This window comes from Echinops telfairi, unplaced genomic scaffold, assembly GCF_000313985.2.
Source record: "Echinops telfairi isolate 266 unplaced genomic scaffold, ASM31398v2 ScPeMD7_2010;HRSCAF=2546, whole genome shotgun sequence".
Classification (NCBI taxonomy): domain Eukaryota; kingdom Metazoa; phylum Chordata; class Mammalia; order Afrosoricida; family Tenrecidae; genus Echinops; species Echinops telfairi.
Window position 1 is genome coordinate 6,267,747 of NW_022105908.1, and position 23,803 is coordinate 6,291,549.

At 45.5% G+C, this 23,803-nt stretch overlaps 1 protein-coding gene and 1 pseudogene across 1 annotated transcript in view; one reads left to right on the forward strand and one right to left on the reverse strand.

Annotated features, from left to right (window-relative positions):
* The window catches only part of GLP2R (glucagon like peptide 2 receptor), an 84,210-nt gene that overhangs the window by 52,567 nt on the left and 7,840 nt on the right, over positions 1-23,803 (reverse strand). The window contains exons 3-5 of the mRNA XM_013006298.1: positions 20,614-20,680; positions 4,593-4,680; positions 2,262-2,366 (exon numbers count right to left, since the gene is read on the reverse strand). Of these exons, the coding sequence (XP_012861752.1) occupies positions 2,262-2,366; positions 4,593-4,680; positions 20,614-20,680 (260 nt within the window). The remainder of the gene's footprint in view (positions 1-2,261; positions 2,367-4,592; positions 4,681-20,613; positions 20,681-23,803) is intronic.
* LOC101648377 lies at positions 14,388-15,804 on the forward strand (annotated as a pseudogene).

A 23,803-nucleotide genomic window follows, 5' to 3' on the forward strand; every position in this document is an offset into this window, starting at 1 on the left:
TCTCTCTCTCTCTCTCTCTCAGCCCACTTCCTTGTAGACTCTCTACTGACAAGGCTGACTCCCTGAGAGACATCCCTGAGGAGAAGCCACGTGGACCTAGCCTGATGCTGCCAGAATCCTGGACCTGGAGAAGCCATGTGGAGACCCTGCCAGTGCTGAAATGCTTACAGTGCCACTGGATCCACAAGACCTCCCACCCACTGACCTGTGATCTTCCTGCATTTGGTGTCATTTCATATGTTTTGTGAGTCTGAAGAGGACTTTATAGATTGGTATCAGACACATGGGCTAATACTGGACTTACAGACTTGATCTGTACTGGGCTGGGATGTTTTCTCAATATCCAATTACCCTTTATATAAAACTGTCTCTTATGCACATATGCGTGTCCATGGATATGTTTCTCTAGTCTACCCGGACTAACACATGCCCTCACTGTACTTTATCTGGACATTTATAGCCATGTATGTTTCAGAGAAGAGCTTTATTTAGATTTGCCTGTACTTTATCTGGACATTTATAGCCATGTATGTTTCTAGAGAAGAATTTATTTAGATTTGCCTTAGATTTGTCTTAGATTTGCCCTGCTACCTATGGTCAAAGGAAACAAAGTTTTGGCCCAGCATTGCCACTCTTCCCTTCCAGCATAAAAGAGCCAATGACTCTGGTTTCTAGGGATGGAGCTAGGAGAATATGCTTGCTATGGCTTGAGTTGACACTTCCTCCCACCAATACATGTCAAAATCTATGAGTTCTAGATATCCTAGAAACCATAAAGACTGAAAGAACCCCTGAAGCAATGACCCTGAGATCATCTTTTTAAATTAAACCAAAAATACCCCCTGACGCTTCCTAAAACCAAACAATAGTTTAGCTTCACTAGTGAAAAAATGCCTGTCTTGAACAATATTCTGCATCCTAATGTGGTGAGTAGCACCTGGGGTCTTAAGAGCACTCGAGCAGCCTTCTAAGATGCAACTACTGGTCAGCCCTTGTCTGGAGGAAAGAAGGGTGCTGAAAAACAAAGGCACGTGGAGACAGTCTACCATACTAATGGACCACGTGAACAATAGTCTTCACAACCTGAAACCAGAAGTAGGGGTTGCTGGCTACTACTGCCAGCAGCTCTGAACAGGATCACGTTAAAAGGGCCTGGACAGAGCGAGAGAAGAAAGTAGAACAAAACTCAAAAATCACAAAAAATACCCGGTTTGCTGGTCAGATAGAGGCTGGTAGGACCCCTGAGACTTACTCATCCTCCAGTCACTGTAGCAGTTACACAATCTCCTGGCAACTTGAGAGAAGGGGTGGAGTCTAACCTGTCAATCAGGTCATAGCCTATGATGTCTCTATGTGGGCATGGCCTTCTCCTGAGGATTCTGGGAACTCCTGCCTTCCTCCCTCAAAGAGGGACACACACACTCTTTGTGTCTCCTTCCTGTTGAGGAGCCATGTGGAGACCCTCGCCAGTGCTGAGATGCTTCCACCACCACTGAATCCACAAGACTTTTCACACACTGGTCTGTGATCTTCCTGCATTTGGCATCATTGCATGTGCTGCAGGAGTCTAAAGAGGAGCCTATGGACTAGTATTGGACATATGGGCTTATATCCGAATTGTGGACTTCATGGACTGGGTTGGGTTGTTTCCTCAATATACAATTGCTCTTTGACATAAAGCTCTTTCTTATATGTATATGAGTGCCAGTGAATTTGTTTCTCTAACACAGTCACTCTTCACGTCTGGGATCAAACTCACTCCTGTGATTCAATTTCCAACCCCGCAATAGATAGGTCTATCAGGTATGCACATGTTAAAATAATCACAGGAAATAAAAAATTCAAAGTTCAGAAAGGTAAGGAGAGCAGAATGTAAACAGGAAACACAGGGAGGAAGTGAGAAAAGTGATGCCAAGCCATGGGGACTGCTATCAATGAGATGAAACAGACTGTGCAGGAAGAGTGGAATGTAAAATAGATGATCTGCATCACAAATCTTCACCCATTCACCATAAAAAGTTTTTTAAAAAATCTGTCATGAGCAGTACCCTCTTTTAAGAACTATATATATGGGATCAAATTGACATTTGCAGCTTGAAAGATTAGAGAGGAGACTGACAGGGGCAGGAGGTGTCTGTTAATGGTGTAGGAGCGATTCCGAAAAAGAGGAGGGGAATGCTTACACAACCGGAGAAATGGAACCAATGGCCCGAAAAGCCTCTCAGAGAACGACTGGAAATTGGCACCGTATGACGTCTTACCTTTGCGCCACCAAGGTAAGTATGAAGGGCAGGGAACGGAGACATTTCCTGGGGAGGAATGAGGCCAACACACATACTTGTCAAAGGTCCCATTACAGAATATGCCTGGGGAGAGAGAGGAAAAAAAAACAAAAACCAAGCTAGTTTCCATGGAGTTCACTCCAACTCATGGCAAGCCTGTGTGCAGAGAACTCTGGTCCAGTGGTATTTCCATGTCCGTCCCCTTTTGGAAGCAGATGGCCAGGCTGTCTTCTTGCTGCCTCAGGCTGGGTTCAAACCACCAAGCTTTCGTTTCTTAGTCTAGCACATTCATCTTTGGCAGCATGCAGGGGCTCCTCTGCAGAGAACAGGGGTCGATGTAAACAATAAAGCTTGAATGCAAGTTCACGGGTGTGGGGGTTGGGGAGGCAGGGGACAAGCAGTCAAGAACCCAGAATCCATCTTCCTGGCATTTGGCAGCTACTAGAAGCAGTGCAAGGACCAGACAGGTCAGGGATGTGGAAGAAAAAGGTGGGTGGACGTGAATGCTTAACGCAAGCCCCCAGTGAATCCCCTCTGACGATAGACCTGCGATATAACTAGCCTTCCTATCATGCAGAATGTATTGGAAAGTGGGTTATTTCAGATGCAGTTAGGTTAAAATTCAACACCTTTTGACCCATTTTAAATTTGTGCTTGCTTGTAATATTTTCTGCTTTCTTTTCGATTGAAGTTTTTCTCCATTTTACTTTAGTTGGTTGTCGCTGTTGTTGTTTTCTTTCCAAAATATTTTTCTGTATACGAAATCCAGGATAGGTAAATCCATAGAGACAGTAACTAGACTGATGGCTCATAAGGGGTATGACAGGGGAGGTTGGGGAGAAATGAGGAGTTATTAACATCGAGAAAAGAGTGAGGAAAATGTTATAAAGTTAATTGTGGTGATGACTGTACAACTCTTCTTGATATGACTGAACTATTGAATTATATGGTCTGTGAATTTTATGTCAATAAAACTGTTCAAACAATAGATGAATGAATGAAATTTTCCTAAATACAAGTATAAACCATGGGGGGGAAAAGAATGCTAAATTCAACCTCAAACATTGCAACTTTGTCTACCCAAAGTGACCCCTGGTCGTAGTAGTCAACTATGTGACCATGCACATCACACCGATCTTGGTTTATTTTGCATGGGCTGAACTCTCTCAGAAACTTGGCCTCAGGAAGACATTTGAAGTTTTCGTCTGTGGCCTCCTGTTCTATAGTTAAGTAAATAGTTATTAAACTGTAAACAGTCTGAGCTGAATAAACTGTCATGATCTGTGAAATGGATGAGGTTTTTAGACACGTATATCGAACACAGAAATACCTGGTTGTATGTGAAGACTGATCCAATGATCATTAGGAAGTATGTCGGTCATCTGAAATTCAGGGGATGTGTTATATCCAGCACTTGGCGCTGGGAACCTACACACATGAGACTCAGCCTAATAGGCTAGCAATCAAATGAAGGGGGTGTTTCAGGCTGGATTTCATATATCTGTATTGCAAACTCCTGACTTCTGGGAGAAAGCATCATTCCCCACCATCTTCTCCCTTTTTGCCAAAACCAAGGGGCCAGTGGGAGTGAATAGCCAGGCTAATCCTACCCAAACCCCTACGAAGGCAGCTCCCCCAGACACCGAGTGCGCATGTGTGACACGCACACTAAGTGACAGATACGACAGGCACAACCCCAGATAAGGAAGACCTGCCATTCTGACTTCAGAAACCAGTGTCGTCGCCCCAAGAGGGAGGTGGTTCTTATTGATCGTTAGCATTGATTGTCCCTGCCTGGGATGAAGAGATCTTTCGAGGGAGAAGGGTATGGCTTGAAGCCTGGTCAGTAAGTCTCCTGTCAATCTCCCAAAGGTGGTGTGGGCCTATGAACCAGAAGAATGGAAGTTCAAATCCGCCAGTAGCTCCTCGGAAGAAAGACGAGGCTGTCTGCTCCAGTCAGGGCCGTCTCAGAAACCCTACAAAGCGTTGGGATCATCTCAATGGTGAGGTGCTGGGTTTATTGTGGATTTTGGTTTGTTTGTTTGGTCTCAGAACCCAATTGCCATGCTCGGAGAAAGCCCAGGTCACAGGGAGGGGCTCTAGCCCAAAGCCCCAGCTGAACTGTCCACTGACAGCCAGATCGACTAACAGAATTGTGAGGGGACAAACCAATATTCTTGTAAGCCAGCCCCGTTGTGCCCTCTCTGTACTCCTCACCCACAGGAACTATAAGAGATAACGATTGTTCCAAGCCACTAAGTTTCAGGGTCACTTGTTGAACAGCCAGAGCTAACTAACAAATGTGCTTACCAGAAGGTTCCTTGAGCAAGTCTCTCAGACACTTCTCTTTGTACTGAGCCCACTTCTGAGTTGTCTCCTGAAGGAGAGAGCCTGTAATCTGAGCAGACAAAAACATTTTGATTCCCAGAGTGCAACAAACCCAAGGACGGCCCTGCTACTATTTCCCACCATGCTTCTCAGGCCTTAGCACTCAAAGGTCCCTACTGGTCTGTGTACCAAAAACATAACAAATGCCTTTGGTGTCTTCTGTTTGGCCTTAAGATGATGATACATGTGAACTTCGTCTCCACCAGAGAATATGATCATACTGGTTTGAATACAGATGCACATGATTTCTATCAAAATCCTCAGAAAGAACTGTGGCTGGGGCCTTACATGCTTGTCTTCAAACAAGCAGCCATCTAAGAGAGGTGACAGCCCTCTTGGAAGAAGCACGTCAACCTGTGTGATCCAAGGATTGTAAATAAGACAATCTAAGACCAGACGAGAGAATTCTATTAGAGCTTAAATTCTGAGCTCCTGGTTTGCAGAAGGCTATGAATGATGGTGTAAACTCAAAATCCGTTTACAGGATCCACATGTGGATTGAACCTCTGGTGAATCCCCTCAGACCATTGACCAGAGATGTGAATAGTCTTGCTATCAGACAGAGTGCATTGGTGGCTGGAATGATGCAGATGTACTCAGGTTAAAATTTAACACTGTATCATTTATTCTCCCTTTGGACCCATTTTAAAGTTGCTCCAGTTTTTATTATTTTCTGCATTGTCTTCTATTGAGACTTTTCTCTGTTTTATTTTGTTGTTGGCGTTTTGTGTGTTTGTTGATTGTATGTTTTCCTGTATATGAGATCCAGGATAGGTAAATCTATAGACATGGTTACTAGATGAATAGTTCCTTAGGGTTATGGCAGGAGATTTCAGGAAATGGGGAGCTAGTGAGTATAAAAAAGAAGAAAAGTGTCCTAAATTTGAATGTGATGATTGTACAAACCTTTTAACTATGTTTGAACCATTGAATTTAGGATATGTGAATTATCTGTTAAAAAAGCGGTCTAAAAAAAAAGAGGAGGCACTATGCTGTGCTGAACTCTCACACCCTCATCGACAGGTAGTTGCACAGGCTCTGATCACTCTGTGGATCACAAATCACGAAGCTGGCCTCACTAAGGAAGGCTCGCTGATGTGTCAGACAAAGACAAGGAGAATTGCAGGCTCTGCATCATCCAGCAGAGCCTGGTGGCATCGTGGGTGAAGTGTTGGCCTGCAAGGGTAGCAATTTGAAACATCGGCCACTCTGGGGGAGAAAGATGAGACTTTCTACTCCCATAAAGAGGTACAGTCTCAGAAACCCACAGGTGCAATTCTACCCTGCCCTATAGGCTCACTGCGAGCCTATACTTGCTAGCAGTGAATGAGCATCATCTAGCCAAGACCCTGAAGATCCAGAGTCAAAGGCACTAGGTTTACGGCTGCTCTGCTGCTGTACAAAGGCTTGGTGTTTTTCCCCCCTTTTGACATTAACTAACCTGTCCCATTAGCCAACAAACCATTGCTGTAAAGTCAATTTTGACTTACAGCAACCTCATTTACTAGTCCTAAGGGTTGTCTTGGTTGTAATCTTTACAACCAAAGGTGTCACAGGGTGAATTCAAACCACCAGCCTTTTGCACCACCCAAGTAGTTTCTTGTTTCATTCCTGTGGTAGTTACATAATCTGGTGTCAATTTGAGAGGATTACGAGTGAAAGGATGGAGTCTAGTCTGTCAATTGGATCATAGCCAACGAAGCCTCTGTGTTGGGCATGGCCTCGTGAGAATTCTGGGAAATCCTGTATTCCTTCTTGGAGGTGGGAAACACTTCTCTCTATTCACTCCCTGGAAGACACTCTACTGACAGACACATGGAACTATGCTAGTGCCCTTAGCTGGAGAAGTCACATGGAGATCCCTGCCAGTGTTGAGATACTTATGCCACCACTGGATCCAAAGACTTTCTACCCACTGGCCTATAATCGTCCTGAATTCAGCATCATTGCATGTGTTTCGTGAGTCTCAAGAGGACTTTATAGATCAGTATCAGACATATGGGCTAATATCGGACTTATGGGCTTGGGGGTTGGGATACTTTCTTAACGTACAATTACCCTTTATATAAAACTCTCTCTTATACACATATGACTTTCTATGGATTTGTTCTCTATTCTACCCAGACTAACACAATACCTTAACCCCACTGCCCATAAGACGATGGCCACTCAGAGTGATCCTATAAAGTGTTTTCAAGAATGTAGCAGGCTGCTTCTTCTTTCTCCTGGGGAGATCAGCTAATGGATTTGAACTACTGACCTTGTGGTTAGCCATCTAACCCACAGCACTACCAGGCTTTCCCAAAAAGAACTCCACTACCATCAAATTGATTCCAATTCATAGTACATAAGGTTTCTGAGGCTGTAAGTCTTTACAGGAGCAGACAGCCCCTTCCTTCTTCTGGGAGATGAGCTGGTGGGCTTGAACCACCAACCTTGCATTTAGCAGGCCAACACTCACTTAACAGCACCACCAGAGTGCCTTCAAAAATTAAAGCGAAACCAAATGCCATTGAGTTCATTCTGATTCATAGCAACCCTATGTAGGGTTTCTCCACCTGTAAATCTTTATGGGAACAGATAGCCTCCTCTTACTCCCAGGGATTGGCAGGATTTGAACTGACAACCTTGTAGTTAGCAGCCCTATATTTTCCCAAGGCTCCTTAAAACCTACATCCTAAATTTTTTGGACTTCCCAGATAGCTGGGTTATTATCTAACATCTTCTATAGGGGTATCTGTACCACTTTGTTGTTAAGATTGTTCTCAAAGAGTTTTCTCTTCTGTTCTTGAATTTAATCTTCCCAATTGAACACCAATGGTGTGCCAGACCTTGCCCTAATGTGGAATTACAAGGGAGGTAAGCAATGTATCCATATAGGATAGGCAGGATAACCAATCCCGAGGAGAAAACAATGGGGGTGATGGCTCTGGGGGGACACGGAGAGGAGGATGTGGGAAAAGGAATGGGGAGCCAAAAAATCCATGGACTAGGTAACAACAAGAGATCTGAAGTAGATGGTGAGGGGGACGTAGAATGCCTGATGGGGTTTGATCAAGTTCAATGTAGCCTAAAGTACTGAGAGTCAAATGAAGGTCGAACATGATAGTGGGACAGTAGGAAAGGAAAAGGAAATAGAGGAAAGAACTAGGAGGCACCGGCCATTTATAGAGGTGTGAATATAGGCATGTACATATGTAAATATATTAATCTATAATGATAGAGATAGAGGTCTATGTACATATATTAAATGTCAAGTATTATGGTAGCAGATGAGCATTGGGTCGCCTCTACTCAAGTTCTCCCTCAGCACAAGAACACTCCATTCTAATAACCTGGCATTTTGTGATGCTCATCTTCCTGACATGCTTGCTGAAGTCAAAAGCAAATGTGGTGAAGAAGGCTAACGGTTCCCGGTTATTAAAAGATATAGCTTCTGGGATCTCAAAGGCTTGAAGGCTTGAAAGCAACCATCTAGCAGGGAAGCAACAAAGCCCACATGGAAGAAGCACACCAGCCTGTATCATCATGAGGTATCAATGGGATCAGGTATCACGCATCAGAAGACCCACAACAATCAAATATACTGATGCAAATGATGGGGGTCGGAGTGGAGACCCAAAGTCCAACTGTAGACAATTGGATATTCCCTCAGGAAGGATCACAAGGAAAGAATGAGACACAGAGGGTACAGCACAGCACTGATGGGATACACAACATTCCTCTAGCTCAGGGGTTCTCAACTTGTGGGTGGCGACCCCTTTGGGGGTCCAACAATCTTTTCATAGGGGTCGCTTAAAACCATCAGAAAACGCATATTTCTGATGGTCTTAGGAACCCAGACACTGCTCCTCTATCAGTCTCCAGGCAGGTCCACCCACATGCAGAAATGCCCACATACGAGTACCCAGCATGAAGGCTGTTTCCCATGCTCCACCATGCTTCAAGACAACATTTAATTTATTTGTCATTAGAAATCAATATTTCACAATATATAATCACAAATTGTTCTTGTGATTAATCACTGTGCTTTAATTATGTTCAATTTGTAACAAAATACATATGCATATCAGATATTTACATTACAATTCATAACAGTAGCAAAATTATAGTTATGAAGTAGCAACTAAAATAATTTTATGGTTGGGGGGTCACCACATGAGGAACTGTATTAAAGGGTCATGGCATTAGGAAGGTTGAGAACCACTGTTCTAATTCTTTAATGCTTCCTCCCCCCACTCCCCACTATCATGACCCTAGTTCTATCTTACAAATCTGGCTAGACTGGAGCATGTACACAGGTACAGATAAGAGCTCTGGACACATGGAGATAAGAGTTTATCTCCAGGACAGATAAACCCCTCAGGAACAGTAATGGGAGTAGTGATACCATAAGAGTAGGGGAAGGTGGTGGGAGGAAGGGGGAGAAATGGGAAACAGATTTTAATGATCAAAGTATAACTTCCGCCCCCACAGGGGGATGAACAACAGAAATGTGGGCAAAGGGACAGCAGATGGTGTAAGATATGAAAATAACAGTAATTTATCATTTATCGGAAGACCTCAAGGGTGGGACGGTTGGGGAGGAAGGGACAAAAGAGGAACTGATACCAAGGGTTCAAGCAGAAAGAAAATGTTTTGAAAACGGTGATGGCACCATATGTACATTTGTGCTTGATACAATTGATTTTGGACTGCTACAAGAGCCCCCAATAAAACGATGTATTAATTAAACCAAGAAAGGGAAGTAAACACAAGCAAGATACAGTCACTCCCCTAAAGGCCTTAGAATCAATTAAAGCAAAATCCAAATTCACTGCTATCGTGTAGATACGGACTCATAAATAACCTATAAGAATGGTAGGTGGATGAAGGGAGACGGCGGGCAGTGTAAGATATGATAAAATAATAATTTATAAACTATCAAGTGTTCATGAAGGAGGGGGGTGGGGAGGGGGAGGAAGAAAAATGAGGAGTTGATTCCAAGAGCCCAAGTGGAAAGCAAATGTTTTGAGAATGAGGGCAACGAATGTATAAGTGTGCTTTACACCATTGATGTATGTATGGATTGTGATGAGTTGTATGAGCCCCTAATAAAATGATTTAAAAAAAAGAAAATACAAAAAAAACACTAAAAAAAAAAAGGATGTATATATGGAATGTGATAAGAGTTGTACAAGTCCCCAATAAGATGATTAAAAAAAAAATCTGATCTTTCCCCCTCAGAGAGGCTGGTGGTTTTGAACTGTTGACCTTTCAGTTAGTAGCCCAAGGTGTAACCACTGCACTACTAGGGCTTCTAGAATCAGCTCAAGACACCAGCTATTGTCAGCAGCCTCAGAGTAGAACTGTGCTCTACAAGGTTTCCAATGACTGACTTTCGGTTTGTTTGTTTGTTTGTTTGTTTGTTTGTTTGTTTGTTTGTTTGAAAAGAGATTGCCAAGCGTTCATGCTGAGGCATCTCTGAGTGGATTTGAACCTCCAACATTTTGCTAGCAGCCAAGCACATAAACCAAGATAAAACAATGATAGAATTGACTGAAAGACAAAGACGAGTGGCATTCTTGCTGTGATCATCCTCTACTTCCCAGCAGGCTCCTTCCTCTGTGACTTGTCCCTGACACCACCGTCCTTTTCATCACACAGCAGAAAACAGACACTCCCTCGCCCTCACTCCCACATTTAACCAATCGCCAGATTCTGCCAGTTCTACAGGCCCCACCACCACCACGGCCAAATTTCTCCCCTGTCCAACCCTGTCTCCCATTTCCTCCACCTCTGGCCTGCCACCACCGCCCATCCTCCATGCCATCCCAGAGTTCATATCTGAGCAGAGCTCTTCTGCTTAAGGCCTTCCACTTCCCGTCTGCAGATTCAGGATTCATCATCCCAGCCACCTCCACCCCAAACGTCTCCTGACTGCATCTTCGGAATCCCACTGACACACCCTCCCATTCCCTTTTCATCTGGGTGACTCTTACTAATCCTTCAAAACTCAACCTCAAGCCAAATAAGCCTTGGGAAGGTGTTCTTTTTTTTTTTTTTGATGTTATCACAGGTTTCTTTTATTTTATTTGTTTATTTGTTTGTTTTTGTTTTTTTTTGTTGTTTTCTGAAATTTTTTTTTAACATTTTATTAGGGGCTCATACAACTGTTATTCCAATCCATACACACATCAATTGTGTAAAGCGCATTTGTACATCGTTTCTCAAAACATTTTCTCTCCATTTAAACCCCCGACATTAGGTCCTCATTTTTCCCCTCCCTCCCCGCTCCCCCCTCCCGCATGAGCCCTTGATAGTTTATAAATGGGTATTTTGTCATATCTTGCCCTGTCCGACGTCTCCCTTCACCCACTTTTCGGTTGTCTGTCCCCCAAGGAGAAGGTCACACACAGTTCCATGTAATCGGTTCCCTCTTTCCTACCCATTCTCCCTTTACCCTCCCTGTTTTGCCACTCACACCACTGGTCCTATAGGGCTCATCCGTCCTGGATTCCCTGTATTTTCAGTTCCTATCTGTACCAGTGTACCTCCTCTGGTCTAGCCAGTCTTGCAAGATCGAATTCGAGTCATGGTAGTGGGAGCGGGGAGGAAACATTTAGGAACTAGAGGAAAGTTGTATTTCTCATCATTGTTACATCGCACCCTGACTGGCTCGTCTCCTCCCCAAGACCCCTCTGCAAGGGGATCTCCAGTGGCCTACTAATGGGCTTTGGATCTCCACTCCGCACTCCCCCCATCATTCACTATGGTAAGATTTTTGTTCTGATGATGCCTTACACCTAAGCACACCGCCTATGCAACCACGAGGTGTCGAAGGGAAGGTGTTCTTAAACACTCCTTCCCCAAAAAAACTTGAGCCAATAACATGTCTCAGTGCCTCTGGACCCCACACCTGCGTGACTCCTAGGATTCTTCACACAGGTTGTCATGGATAGTCCCTTGACCATCTCCTTCACTGTTCACAGGTTCCCAGAGGTCTAGGTCATTCACAGAAGGATGGAAGCCCTACCTCCCTGTTCCCTCGTTTCACAGATGAAGAAATAGGGGTGTCGTTGTAGAGTGGAGGAAGACTGAAATGTAGAATTCAGGGAGGAGGAATCAAATATGTGAGCTTGGCTAAGATCACTCCATCACTCGACTTGGAGGTTTATTTCTTTTCACAAGAAGTAGCAAGCGCACATGTTTCTTAGAAGAGGCAAGTAACCCAGAGTGACATAGGATGGGTACGCAACAGAGAGGGAGAAAGCTTGTAGCACTAGGCAGATGCATCATCTAAAAGCATTCACATTCAACGAAGCAATTACACACACACACACACACACACACACACACACACCCCTATCGGTCTAAGGGCAGCCAGTTTTCAACCATGAGTAACCATAGTCCAATCTACCCTCTCCTTTTACACCACGTTGGGTCAAGCAGAGGGTCAGCGAGAATGAGGGAAACTCTCGGTGAGATGGGCTGACCCGATAGCTACCACAATGGACTCAAACACTCCAAAGAGCGTGATGATGATGCAGGATCAGGCATGTTTTCATTGTTACACATAAAGTTAACATGGCTTGTTCTCCATTCAATAGCAACCAATAACAATAAACCCTCGCCCTCTTTAGTCTAGCTCTCCTCGCTACCCACCCCACCCCCGCACCTTCCAACCCACACACATTCACACACTCCTGATGGAGTCTGTGGGTGCTTCCTCCCATCTTTACCAGAGAATCACAAAGCCAAAAGACCATGCTTGTCCTTTGAAAATGGACAAGCATGGTCATTTTGGGAGCGGAGGGCCCCAGATGTTCTCGGTTCATCGTGCCCTTTCAAACAGCCAAACTCCTTCCCAGTAGGACAGAATAGGGCTCTCTGAGGCTGTAATTTTTTATGGTGGTGTAGTGGTTAGGAGTTGGGCTTTGATCCTCAGGGTTGGCAATTTGAAATCATCAGCAACTCCCAGGGAGAAAGGCCAGATTTTCTTTTCCCATGAACAGTTATGGTCTCTGAAAACCAAAAGGAGTCACTGTGACTCAGCACTGACTTGAGGGCCGTGAGTTGACTCTATATAGGAGTAGAGAGCCTCATCTTTCTCCCTTAGAGCAGCTGGTGGTTTCGAACTGCCGACCTTGCAGTTAGCCCCTCCTATTGGTAACCCACTATATCACCAAGTCTCCTTACAGCATACCAATGTCTCTCATTTTTTTAACAGCCCTCTTTGGCCAAAGGAAATCTCGAAAGCCCCATTTCCTCAGTAAGAAGGTCCAAACAACCTATTAAGGAGTGGTGTTTTAACAGCTTAGTGCTACTGAACATTGCACCCCGTCTCCAACCTTAGCATCAGACAGGACATGGCCATTTAATTTCCTGTGAGACATAGACTTTATCCTGCCATACTGGCTTCTAGTCACAGAAACAAGAAACAAAACAAATACCCCCCCCCCATTTTGCACACACAGGGTGATATCAGAGGAAATGTAGTGTGGCCTAGCATTGGGACCATAAGTAACCTTGAGCAGGTAGTTTGCACCTCATCCAGCAGCTGTCATCAATCACCGTACTGCTCTGGAAAATGGAAACTATCTTGTGAGCTTTGAGTCCATAGCAGCACCCGAGGTGCCTTAGCGCAGCTTGGGAGGGAGCGTGGTTTAGCCAGTGAGTCACAATAGGGCAGATAATGATGGCTAAGTGATGAGCAGCTGTCCTTTGGCTTCACCTCCAAAGTGTTTTCAATCTCTGTTAACAATCGCTCTCCGTTATGTTATGCTCCAAGAGGTGAAATGTAAACATTCTAATGGGTTCATAACTGAACCTGTATTATTTTTGTAGCGTTAGCAAGGGGGTTGACAACTAAATAAGAAGCTCTCGGAATGAACCAAGTCTCTAAGGAAACAGTTTGGGGGTAAGAGGGTGTGCATGCCCTCAGGAACCCAGCTGAGGAAGAAATGCTAAAACCAGCCATCTGTGTGTGCTATCCCTGGACTGGCATCCCCTGTATCCTGCTCCTTGTCAGGTAATGTCCATGCTTACCAGAAAAACAAAAAGCCCTAAAAACACTTCATTTGGTAAGTACTTGTCCTAAAGACCCCCAAACGCTAGAGGCTCATCCAAGTCCAACCACAGCTAGATTTTCAGACAGAGGTGTGAGGGGAGGACGGGTGAGGGTTTTTCCCCTAAGGAAAAATCCAACTTGATGGTGGTCCTTCTTGCCCTTGGGCAACGAGGGAAAACAACTGACATGGCTGAAAAGGGATTGATGTGAAAGGGGAGGAAGCCCCCTTCTATGGCCTCCCTATAAATAATCCTACCACTTTTCTTTGTTGGAGAAAAACAAACACCTCACTCTGGTGAAAACAGGGAGGCCTTGGCATAGTGTGCTACGTTTGGGCTGCTAACCGCAAGATCAGAAGTACAAAACCACCAGCCATTCTGAGGGTAAAAGATGAGGCTCACTACTCCTGTCAAAAGTTCACGACGAGTCAGGCTCGACTCGATGGCAGTGAGTGGATAGTAGGGAAAACAAATTCCAACTAAGATTGGGGTGATGATTATACAACTCTTTTTAATATCATTAGACCATTGGATTATAAGGTAGATGAATGATCTGTCAATAAAACTGTTTGAAAGAAAGAAATATAGAGTTTCCTATTTCACGAGAAGCTGCAGGGCTGACAACTGGGAAGGAGGTAGGGTGGACCTACACGGTTTGTTCATTATATCATGGCTGAAAATGACATAGACAGAAACCACACTGAGAAACTGCTAAAACTGGCGCAAGAACTACAGGAAGCACAAAGACTTAAAAAGGAACGAGTCCGCTGCAATAACGAGAGCAGAGGAGAAGCTCCTTCGGGGAGTGGAAAGCGTGCAGATTATCTCAGTGCTCGTGGGCAAAGGCATGTCGCTCTGAGGACAGCCTAGCAGGGCAAGGGATACCAGGATTGTTCCTGTAAAGAACACATACAACACGGTTGAAGACCATCTGAGGCGTTAACCAAGACAAGACTAGCAGAGAGTCGACGGACATCCAATGGTCACTGGTGTGGGGGAAGAGACAAAGAACTTAGTGTCTTTGCACGAGTGGTATCACTTACCAAAGGACAAGGGCTCAGAGGATCTTAATTTTAAAGACATAGGCAGTGATACTGCCAAAGAGATCCGTTATACCCACACCCTCCATCGGGGGCTCCCTCCTGACATCCATATCCTGGCCTGGGCCCCCGGAGCGCCCACCTTCAGGGCCAGGTTCAGCTGTCTTGGGCAGACATACCACTATTTTTTCTCTCGTGCTGACTTAGATATTACACTCATGAATTATTCAGCTCAGAAGTATGTTGGCACACATGATTTTTAGGAACCGGTATAAAATAAAGGTCGCCAATGGAGTGATTCATTTTCAAAGGATTATTCTGTCTGCTAAGTACAATTAATGAGCCATGGCCTGGGCGAGGACATGACCAGAACCTGTCCAGTAGGTCAGTTTGAAGTGACTGGCCAGGCCTTCCTCTCCCATCAAGCTTCACTGTCCGATGGCTATCCTCTCTCGGATTGGCCAAGGCCTGGAGAAACCAGAGATTACTGATGAGCTGCTGAACATTTAGAAAACTCCCCAGAAACCTCAATACAGCACGGCTGTAAAATTGCATCTAGTATTATAAATTGTTAGATAACAAGTGGATTTATGATGGCAGCGGGGGAGATGGGTTAAGGGAGTGTCCAAGAATTCAATTACCCACCTACAATTAAGGGCTAATCATGCTGTGAACACTCAGATGCTGTTCGGTCTGCTGCAAGCACTGACTCCATGGCAGTGCCCGCTGAGAAAGAACCAAAGATGGATGGAGTGACAGAGTGGAGAAATGTCAAGTCATCCATCATAAAGCAGACTCGTGCCTTTGTGGAAGGAGTGAAAACGCACATTTATAAACCCTCAATGGATGGTCCTAGATGCTAAGAATGGGATCCTGGATCCAGCCTTTTGTATGAAGGAGACACATTGATAACCCATATTTAATCCCTAAGGAAAAAAACAAAAAGCAAAAGGCACTGCACTGACCCCTTCGAGGAGGACAGTACTATTTCAGAGACACCAACAAAAAGAGTCTGTGTTGATACAGAAATTAAAAGCATTATTTAACCATAGAAAACTCATCGGAATCTAAGAGGCAGCAGCCAGCTAGTGGTAAATGGGGAGGGAGTGGGAAAGGGGGAATGATTACAAGAAGTTATAGAAACGTTGATTATCAGCTCTTAAAAAAAATAGACAAATCAGAGCAAGAAACTCTTGCTTCTAATGAGGAAGAATTCAAACATTGTCCCATCCCTGTCCAAACGGTTTAAAGACAAAAGCAGCAAAAAACCGTTTATGAAATTGAGGTGCCTTTATGTCCACTCTAGAAAACTGTGCCATGTGGTCAAATTTATTAAAACCTGAGTCTTGAAGTCTGCAAAGAAAAAAAGAAAAGAAATTATACAAAGGCCAAAAAAAGAGGAAAGGTAGAATCAGAATCCCATTATCCAGAAATGATCCTCTCCTTTCAGAACTTTCTCTCTGGATGTATAAATTCTATTTCCTTCTTCCTTTTCTTTTCTTTTTAAATTTCAGTCCAAATGGGTATCATCTTTGTTGTAAAACCCCCCTTTTTTTACTAGAAAATATTTTTTCATTTAAGACATACACCTCTAAATCACCCTCTTATAGCCACGTATTACCCTACTATCCTATGCGTTCATTATTTTTAATTCCTCTTGCTCTAAATATCGAAGTTGTTTTCAGATGTTTAAATCTAATGACACTGTAGTGAAAATTCCTGCTAAAACGGTCACCAGCCTATTTCTTCAGGAGAAATTCTTTGAATTGGAATTTCTGGGTCACAGCGTACACGTATTTTTAAAGGTGTTTGATAATGTCTGCAAAACGATCTCCTCACCCATTTAAAAAAAAAACACTTTAAAATAGAGACTAGTTTAAGGCATGTGTGAAAGGGCCACACGTGTGTTTCTCAAAGAGCCTTAGGGGGTGTCTACTTCTTCCTAATGCAGCCACCGCAGCTGCTGATTGAGTTAAATAGGGAGAGATGGGGAGAGGATCACGCCACTTCCCTGCTTGAACTTTGAAACTAAACTATTCCTGAGAATGTCTCATTAAGTGAATTTTATGAAGACTTCCTGCCAGGAAACACGCCACAATCATTTATATTCCAAGCATCTATAAGCAAAATTCATCATGAATGTCTAACCAAAGCCTTATCATATAAACATCTGGAGAAAGAAACAGGACTTTAGGTGGAGAGCCGAGAGGAGAGCCATTGGAATTACAGACTTAGGCTGGAGGAAAGACAGGCCGGGGAGGTTCTGAGACTGTGGTTTGCAGAGGGAAGGAAGAGGCTGCTGTCAGAGGGCTCATTATCGATTAGGAAAATTCCAGAGTGAAAGGGACAAGCCACGGGCTTGCCAGTGTGGTAAGCCACCCTGAGATTCTGCAGATTCTGCTGCTGCAATATATAAATATTCATTTGTCAACAGCTTCCCTGGGAGAGAGAACACAGGTCTTCGAGCACAAAGACTCTCAGCAGCTACTCGATCATAGGTAGACATTTAGCCCTCTGAAGCTTAATTTCCCCATCTGTAAAATGGGTTAGTAATCTGAGGGACACTTTTTACAATAAATTACCAAGTGGAGGCCTGGTGACATAGTGGTTATGGGTTGGGCTACTAGCCACAGGGCAGCAGTGCAAACCTTGAGCTGCTCCATTGGAGAAAGATGAGGCTTTCTACTCCCATAAAGAGTCAACGTGTCTGTCGGAAACTCACAGGGCAGCACTGTGTTTGGTTTAGTTTGGGTTTCTGCCTGTCTAGGAGTCTCTCAGTGGTACAATTAACTCACTTGACTACTAATGAAAAGGGTGAAGGTTCCCAGCAGAATTCACTTCAGAGGACGGCACTGAAGCTACAGCTCAGGGAGAGGGACATGTCTGATGAGAGCACACGGGAGCAAATGAAGGGGGAGGAAGAGAGAGTGGAGCACATCCTGGCTTACCAAACTTTGAGGACGATATTCTGGCTCAGAGCAGCCAATCCACAGAGAAGACTGTACAGCCGGCCCCACTCTGAGTTACGACATCCCTCACTGACCCATAGCCCTACAGGGGACAACGCTGGGGACACAGTGTGGGAATTGTGCCTGATGTGATCCCACCACACCAAGGCAAAACAGTAAGGGCGTGCAACAGAACAGCCAGGGGAACAGAGCAACGAAGTCCCCAGGGAATACCAAAAATAGACTTTGGGGCCAGGGCTTGGCGCCCCAGCAGACTCAACTGGAAAACATGCCTAAAGGTCAATAAACAGTCTTTGGACTAACTACCAAAAAATTAATTAATTAACTTTAAAAAAAGAAAAAGGGTGGAGGTTCAAGTCCTCCCAGCGGTGCTCCCAAAGAAAGACCTTTCCCCCCCAAAATCAGCTGCCAAAAACCCTATGAAGCACAGTTCTGTTCTGAAGCTCATGGGATGTCAGAATCATTGCAATGTTTGAGCCCACCGTGAAAGCCACTCAGTCAGTCCATCTTGTTGGGGGTCTTCTTTTCAATTGATCTTCTACTGTGTCAAGCATGATGTCCTTCTCCCGGGACCCTCTCTCCTGATGGCATCCTCTCTTCTGGCTGTCCTTCTTGCAAGACAGATTTGTACATTCTTCGTGGTGTATTCGATATTCTTTGCCAGTGCCACAATTCAAATGCATCAGTTCTTCTGTGGTCTTCCTTCATTAGTGTCCATCAGGTTTCATTTGCATATGAGATGAATGGAAATATGATGAAGTGGGCGAGGCACACCTTAGCCCTCAAATCGATTCCAAGCCCCCAACCAAGCTCATTGCCATTGAGTTGATTCTGACTAGGTCACGCATTGGAAAGCTAACCCCAAGATCAGGGGTTCAAAACCACCAGCTGTTCCTCAGGAGGAAGATGAGACTTTCTACTTGACTAAAGATGTTCAGTCTCAGAAACCCACGGCGTCAAAGCCAATAGCACAGAGAAAGCCCACTATGATGAGCACGGTGTGTATCAAGGAGCCCTGATGGCTTAGTGGTTACGAGATTGGGCTGCAAACTTCAAGGTCAGCAGTTCAAAATCACTACTCGCTCCTGAGGCGAAAAGGGGGCTTTCTACCCCTACAGTTACAGTCTCAGAAACCCACAAGGGCAGTTCTACCCTGCCCTACAGGGTTGCTATGAGTCAGCCGTGACTCCGTGGCAGTGAGTTGAGTTGAGGTGAGTTGAGTGAGTATGGAGTCTATGGCACCACAACCCTCCCTGTTGGAGGTTCCAGAGGGGGTCAGAATTCCAAGGAAGGCAAGAAAAAGGATCTTGGCCAATAGGGACTAAGGCTGCCCTTGTGCCAAAGTGGGAAAGAGTCATTCCTCAAGGCACTGTCTCCAAATCAGGACAGATTTTAAGACTGTAACCCTGAACAGAGAGGGACCAAAGACCCAGTCTCCTTGGGTAAGAATGGGAGTGGGGGGGGGGATCTTCCAAAAGACCCAAATGTAAGAGTGAGTCAAACCAGAACACATCCTTGAAGCCCTTCAACACCACTCCATGGATCTCCATGGATCGGTACAGAAAAACGTCCCTCTGCCTTTCTGAGTCTGTTTCCCATCTTTAAATAGGTCTAGCCCACGAACCACCGAAATGAGATGATCACAAGAGAGGTGCCTGACACGAGACTGGATGCAGTACGTGCTTAGTGAACACATGGTGTTTTTAGTAAAAGGCAGATTGCAGGAAAATAGTCACAGTAATAAATTCACTGTCGAGTCGCTGTGTAGAATTGCTTCTTCGGGTTTCTGAGACTTTAAATCTTTACCAGAGTAGGCAGCCTCATCTTTTTTCCCTCGGAGCCGCTGCTGGGTTTGAATTGCTGCCCTTACGGAGGCAGCTCAGTGCCACCAGGGCTCCTGGTGTACAGTCTGATCCCGTGTCTCCTTGAAAGTCTGTATAGAAAATCAATGGGAGAAAACTACATCCAGGTCTGAGCGCCAAAATAAGAAAAAGGGTGATTTCTGAGTGATGGATGACAGAGATTTGTAGTTTAGAGCTGTACCTTTTTGTATGTTGTAAGTTATTTTTTCTAGTCAGGGTGTACTCTAGGCTTTTATAATACAAAGAATTAAAGTGAAAGGGAAGAAGAGAAAAAAAGAAAGGATGGGGAGAAGGGAACAATAAGAATAGAGTTCGCGTTTCTTTCATTTGTCTTTATAGTCTTCCTATACTGACTGTGCTACTTTCTCAAACATTAGCATGCAGGCTGTGGTGATAGTGAGAGAGAAAGGAAAGAGGAGGCGGGAGGAAGGAAAAATACGAACAGAACTAGTAGTTCTATCTGCGTGCTCAAACCTGAGAGAATGACAAAATGTACGGGACTACACACGCCACTTAAAGTGCGCTGTAAGGAGTTCCCCTACCAGGGGGAAGCTTATCCTAGGCTATGAAGGGAAACCAAGGTGCAAGTGTGAGTGCCGCTTCGTTTCAGCTGTGCGGGAAAATGCACGGAGAAAGGATTTGAGGAAATATGTACCAAACTGTGAGCAGTGACCACCTCTAAATGCTAGGATTCTGCTTGGTCAGTACGTTCCTATCGTGTCGTCTATTTCCCAGCTGGTCCACAAGAGGCCCCAATCGCTTCTACTCTCAGACAATATGCACGCCCAAAGAACATAACCATCCCAATAAACCAGCGGTTCTCAACCGGTGGGTCGCGACCCCCCTCGAACGAACATTTCACAGGGGTCGCCCGATTCATAACAGTAGCAAAATGACAGCTGTGGAATAGCAACGGAAATAATTTTCTGGTTGGGGGCGTCACCACCACACGAGGAACTGTATTAAAGGGTCGCCGCATTAGGAAGGTTGAGAACCACTGCAATAAATAATAAACCCCTCTTACTTGCTTGATGGAAACCAGCAGCATCAGGGCAAGGAAAGGCCTTCCTGGGGCCTGAAGAGCGAGCTTCCTGTGGGAGAAAAGAGCGCTAGGCTCCCAGGGTGCAGGGGTGCCCCTTGACCGCCCACCGGCTCCCAGCAGGGGCCAGGGCTGGGCTCTCCTTAGGCCAGGCCCTGGCCGGCTCCGTCTCAGCCTCATGGTCCTGGCCGCACTGTTCAGCAGCTTGTGCACATCTCCCCGCCGGTCCACGATGTACCGCAGGCCACCTCCTCTTGCATTCCTCTCTGGACAACCAGGGAATGTTTGCACAAACCCGGCACGCCGCCAGGGCGTCTGAACCCTTCGAAGGGAGATCAACGGGATCTCCTAATTTTCTCATCAGTGGGGCCTCATCCCCGCCCCCCACCCCACCCCCACCCCCGCCCCAGGCACCCTCCCCGCCAAAGGCAGGCAGATTGTCCCCAGACCTTCACCAAGTGCTCTCTGGGACTTCCCGGGCAGAGGCCCAGGAGGAGGAAGGCGGCCGTGGGGAATCCCCACTCTGAGGGTCCTGCTTCAACCCAAAGGCCAATGGGAGGCCGTTTCCAGACCTGTGAGCAACCGCCAGGTTTGAGGTGGGCTTCTTCTTGAGCGCGGGATGTTTGATCCTAAAGCATTAAGCTTGTTAGGGCTAAGCAGAGACCAGCAACAAAGCAGGGCCTCCTCTGGGCCCTGTATATGCCCAAAGAGGACAAGGTGGCTGTCCAATACTGCCTTTTCACTCCGGAGACGCAAGTTGAGTCTACGCGTTAACAAAATCCTGTCTTGAAAAGTCAAGCATCCGCTCCCTTTGCCTGCCGACTTCTCTGAGCCGCGCTGCTCAGGCCCCCATGAAGACCCTATGTAATCAGCAGTGCATCGCTTACTGTTAGTGCGTTTGGTCATTCTAATCATAGTTGTGTTAGTCTGGGTACTTTAGGGAAACAAATCCACCGAAACTCATATGTACAGGAGGGAGTTTAATATAAAGGGTAAGTGCACATCAAGAAAACATCCCAACCCAGTGCTGCTCAAGCCCATAAGTCCAACATTAACTCATATGTCGGACACCAATCCACAAAGTCCTCCTCCATCTCACAAAACAGATGCAATGATGCCAACTGCAGAAGGAAAACCAAGTCAGTGAACGTGTAAGCATCTCAGAGCTGGCAGGGGTCTCCACACGGCTGCTCCAGCACTCAGGGCTGCATCGGGGTAGGTCCATGTGGCTTCTCCTTGGGGATGTCTTGCAGGAAGTGAGCCTTGCCAGCTGAAGCAGGGAACTGGCTAAGGCAGCTGCACCCCAGTCCGTCCATCAGAGAGCAAGAGACCCGAGAACTAGAAAGGTGAGGTTCACCAAGCCATTTATCCCTCCGCCCCTTCAGTTAACCCCACATGTGCTCATTGGCCAGGTTGGCACAATAAACTTTAACCATCTCAATAGTTTACATCATTGGCCACTGGATAGCTGAGAAATAGTGACGTTCAGAGAGGCTGCGTATCTTACCCAATGCCACACGTTAAATAAATGGCAACGCTAGGATGATTATAGATCCTCGTTGCCATGCTGTCCATTCTGACTCAGAGCCATCCTACAGAAGAGGGTAAAAGTGCCCCTTTGGATTTCGGAGACCGTAACACTTCACGGGAGTAGAAAGCCCATCTTTCACCCACAGAATGGCAGGTAGATAGCGCATCTTTTGACTAAAGTCATCTGGCCACTGCTGCTTGATACGACATTCATTTTCTCAGTCTCTGTCTGTCACCATATCTTTCTCCTCTCTCTCTCATTCTCGCTCATTTGTTTCTTGTCAAGGGGGTGAAGCCTTAGAGAGCAGATAAGCAGTTTTACATTCCACAATTCATATTTCATTTCACAATTCATCTCATCACGACTCATCTTACCTCCTTGTGCAACCTGCCTCCACTACGCCTCACCTAACCCTTCTGAACCTAGTCCTTGGGCAAATGCTGCCTCCTTCATTTCAAATGAATGGCCCATTCTTCTAAGGCAGTGTTTCCCCAGGTGAGTGGCACTGCCCCCTGGGGGTGCTGGAATGATCCAGGAGGGCTGCAAAAGCAGATAAGAGAAACTTTATCCTAGAGCACCTGTTCTCAACCTGTGGGTCTCGATCCCTTTAGGGGCTCGAATGACCCTTTCACAGGGGTTGCCTGATTCAAACCAGTAGCAAAATTACAGTGATGAAGTAGCAATGAAAATAATTTTTTGGTTGGGGGGGTCACCACCACATGAGGAGCTGTGTGAAAGGGTCGCAGCATGAGGAAGGTTGAGAACCACTGTCCTAGGAACAACAGTTTTTAATTGACAACAGTTTTTAATTGACAAGAGGGCACTGAGTAATTTTTTTTCTAAAAAGCCAGTAGTAGGCCAAATAAATATATGATCCCAAGTTCTAAGGTGAGTGTAGCTCCCTGGTGTTATTGAGTGAGAAGGCGTTCTAGCATAAGAAGCGAGACAGCCCCCAAGAGAGAGTAGAACTTCCCAATCGACTTCCCAAAGTGGATAGAGCTTCCTAAGGCAATCCCAAAGAGATTGACATAATAGCCCCCTCCAGATTCCATCACTGTTCTTTAAAGAGATAGGAAAACTAATCACCAGCTTTGCAGAGAGATGAGAGATACTCCAACTTGAAGTGCCCCTGAGTGTTACAGAGTAGCACCACGCCAAGGGCTGTCATCCTTATGGAAGTGGAGCACCAGGCCTTTCTTCCACGGTGCCACTGGGTGGGTTTGAATGGCCAACCTTTGGATTCGCAGTCAAGTGCAAGCTGTTAACATCCCTCAAGAACCCAGGCCCCTTCAAAAGCTGAGCATCCAAGGAAGTTTTTTTCTTCCTTGGGGGCCTATTTCAGGTCATCCTCTGTGCTTGCCACTGAACACTCCTCCCTTGAACGGTTCTCCCCCATTTTCTCCAAGGCCTCAAGTGCCCTTGAGAGGAGATTCAGGCTCTCACGACTCACTCTGAAGGGCAGGTTTAATATGAAAGTTTCCGGCTGCGACAGCCCTTCAGATGAAGAAAACTTCTTCCCTGTGTGACTCAGGTCATAGCATGTATGGGTGTCACATGCTGTGCTGTTCTGCTAAACTCACAAAGTTCTTGGCACCGGGTCACCCCAAAGGAGAGGCAAGACTTTGAAGAGGGGTGTTGGGGTGA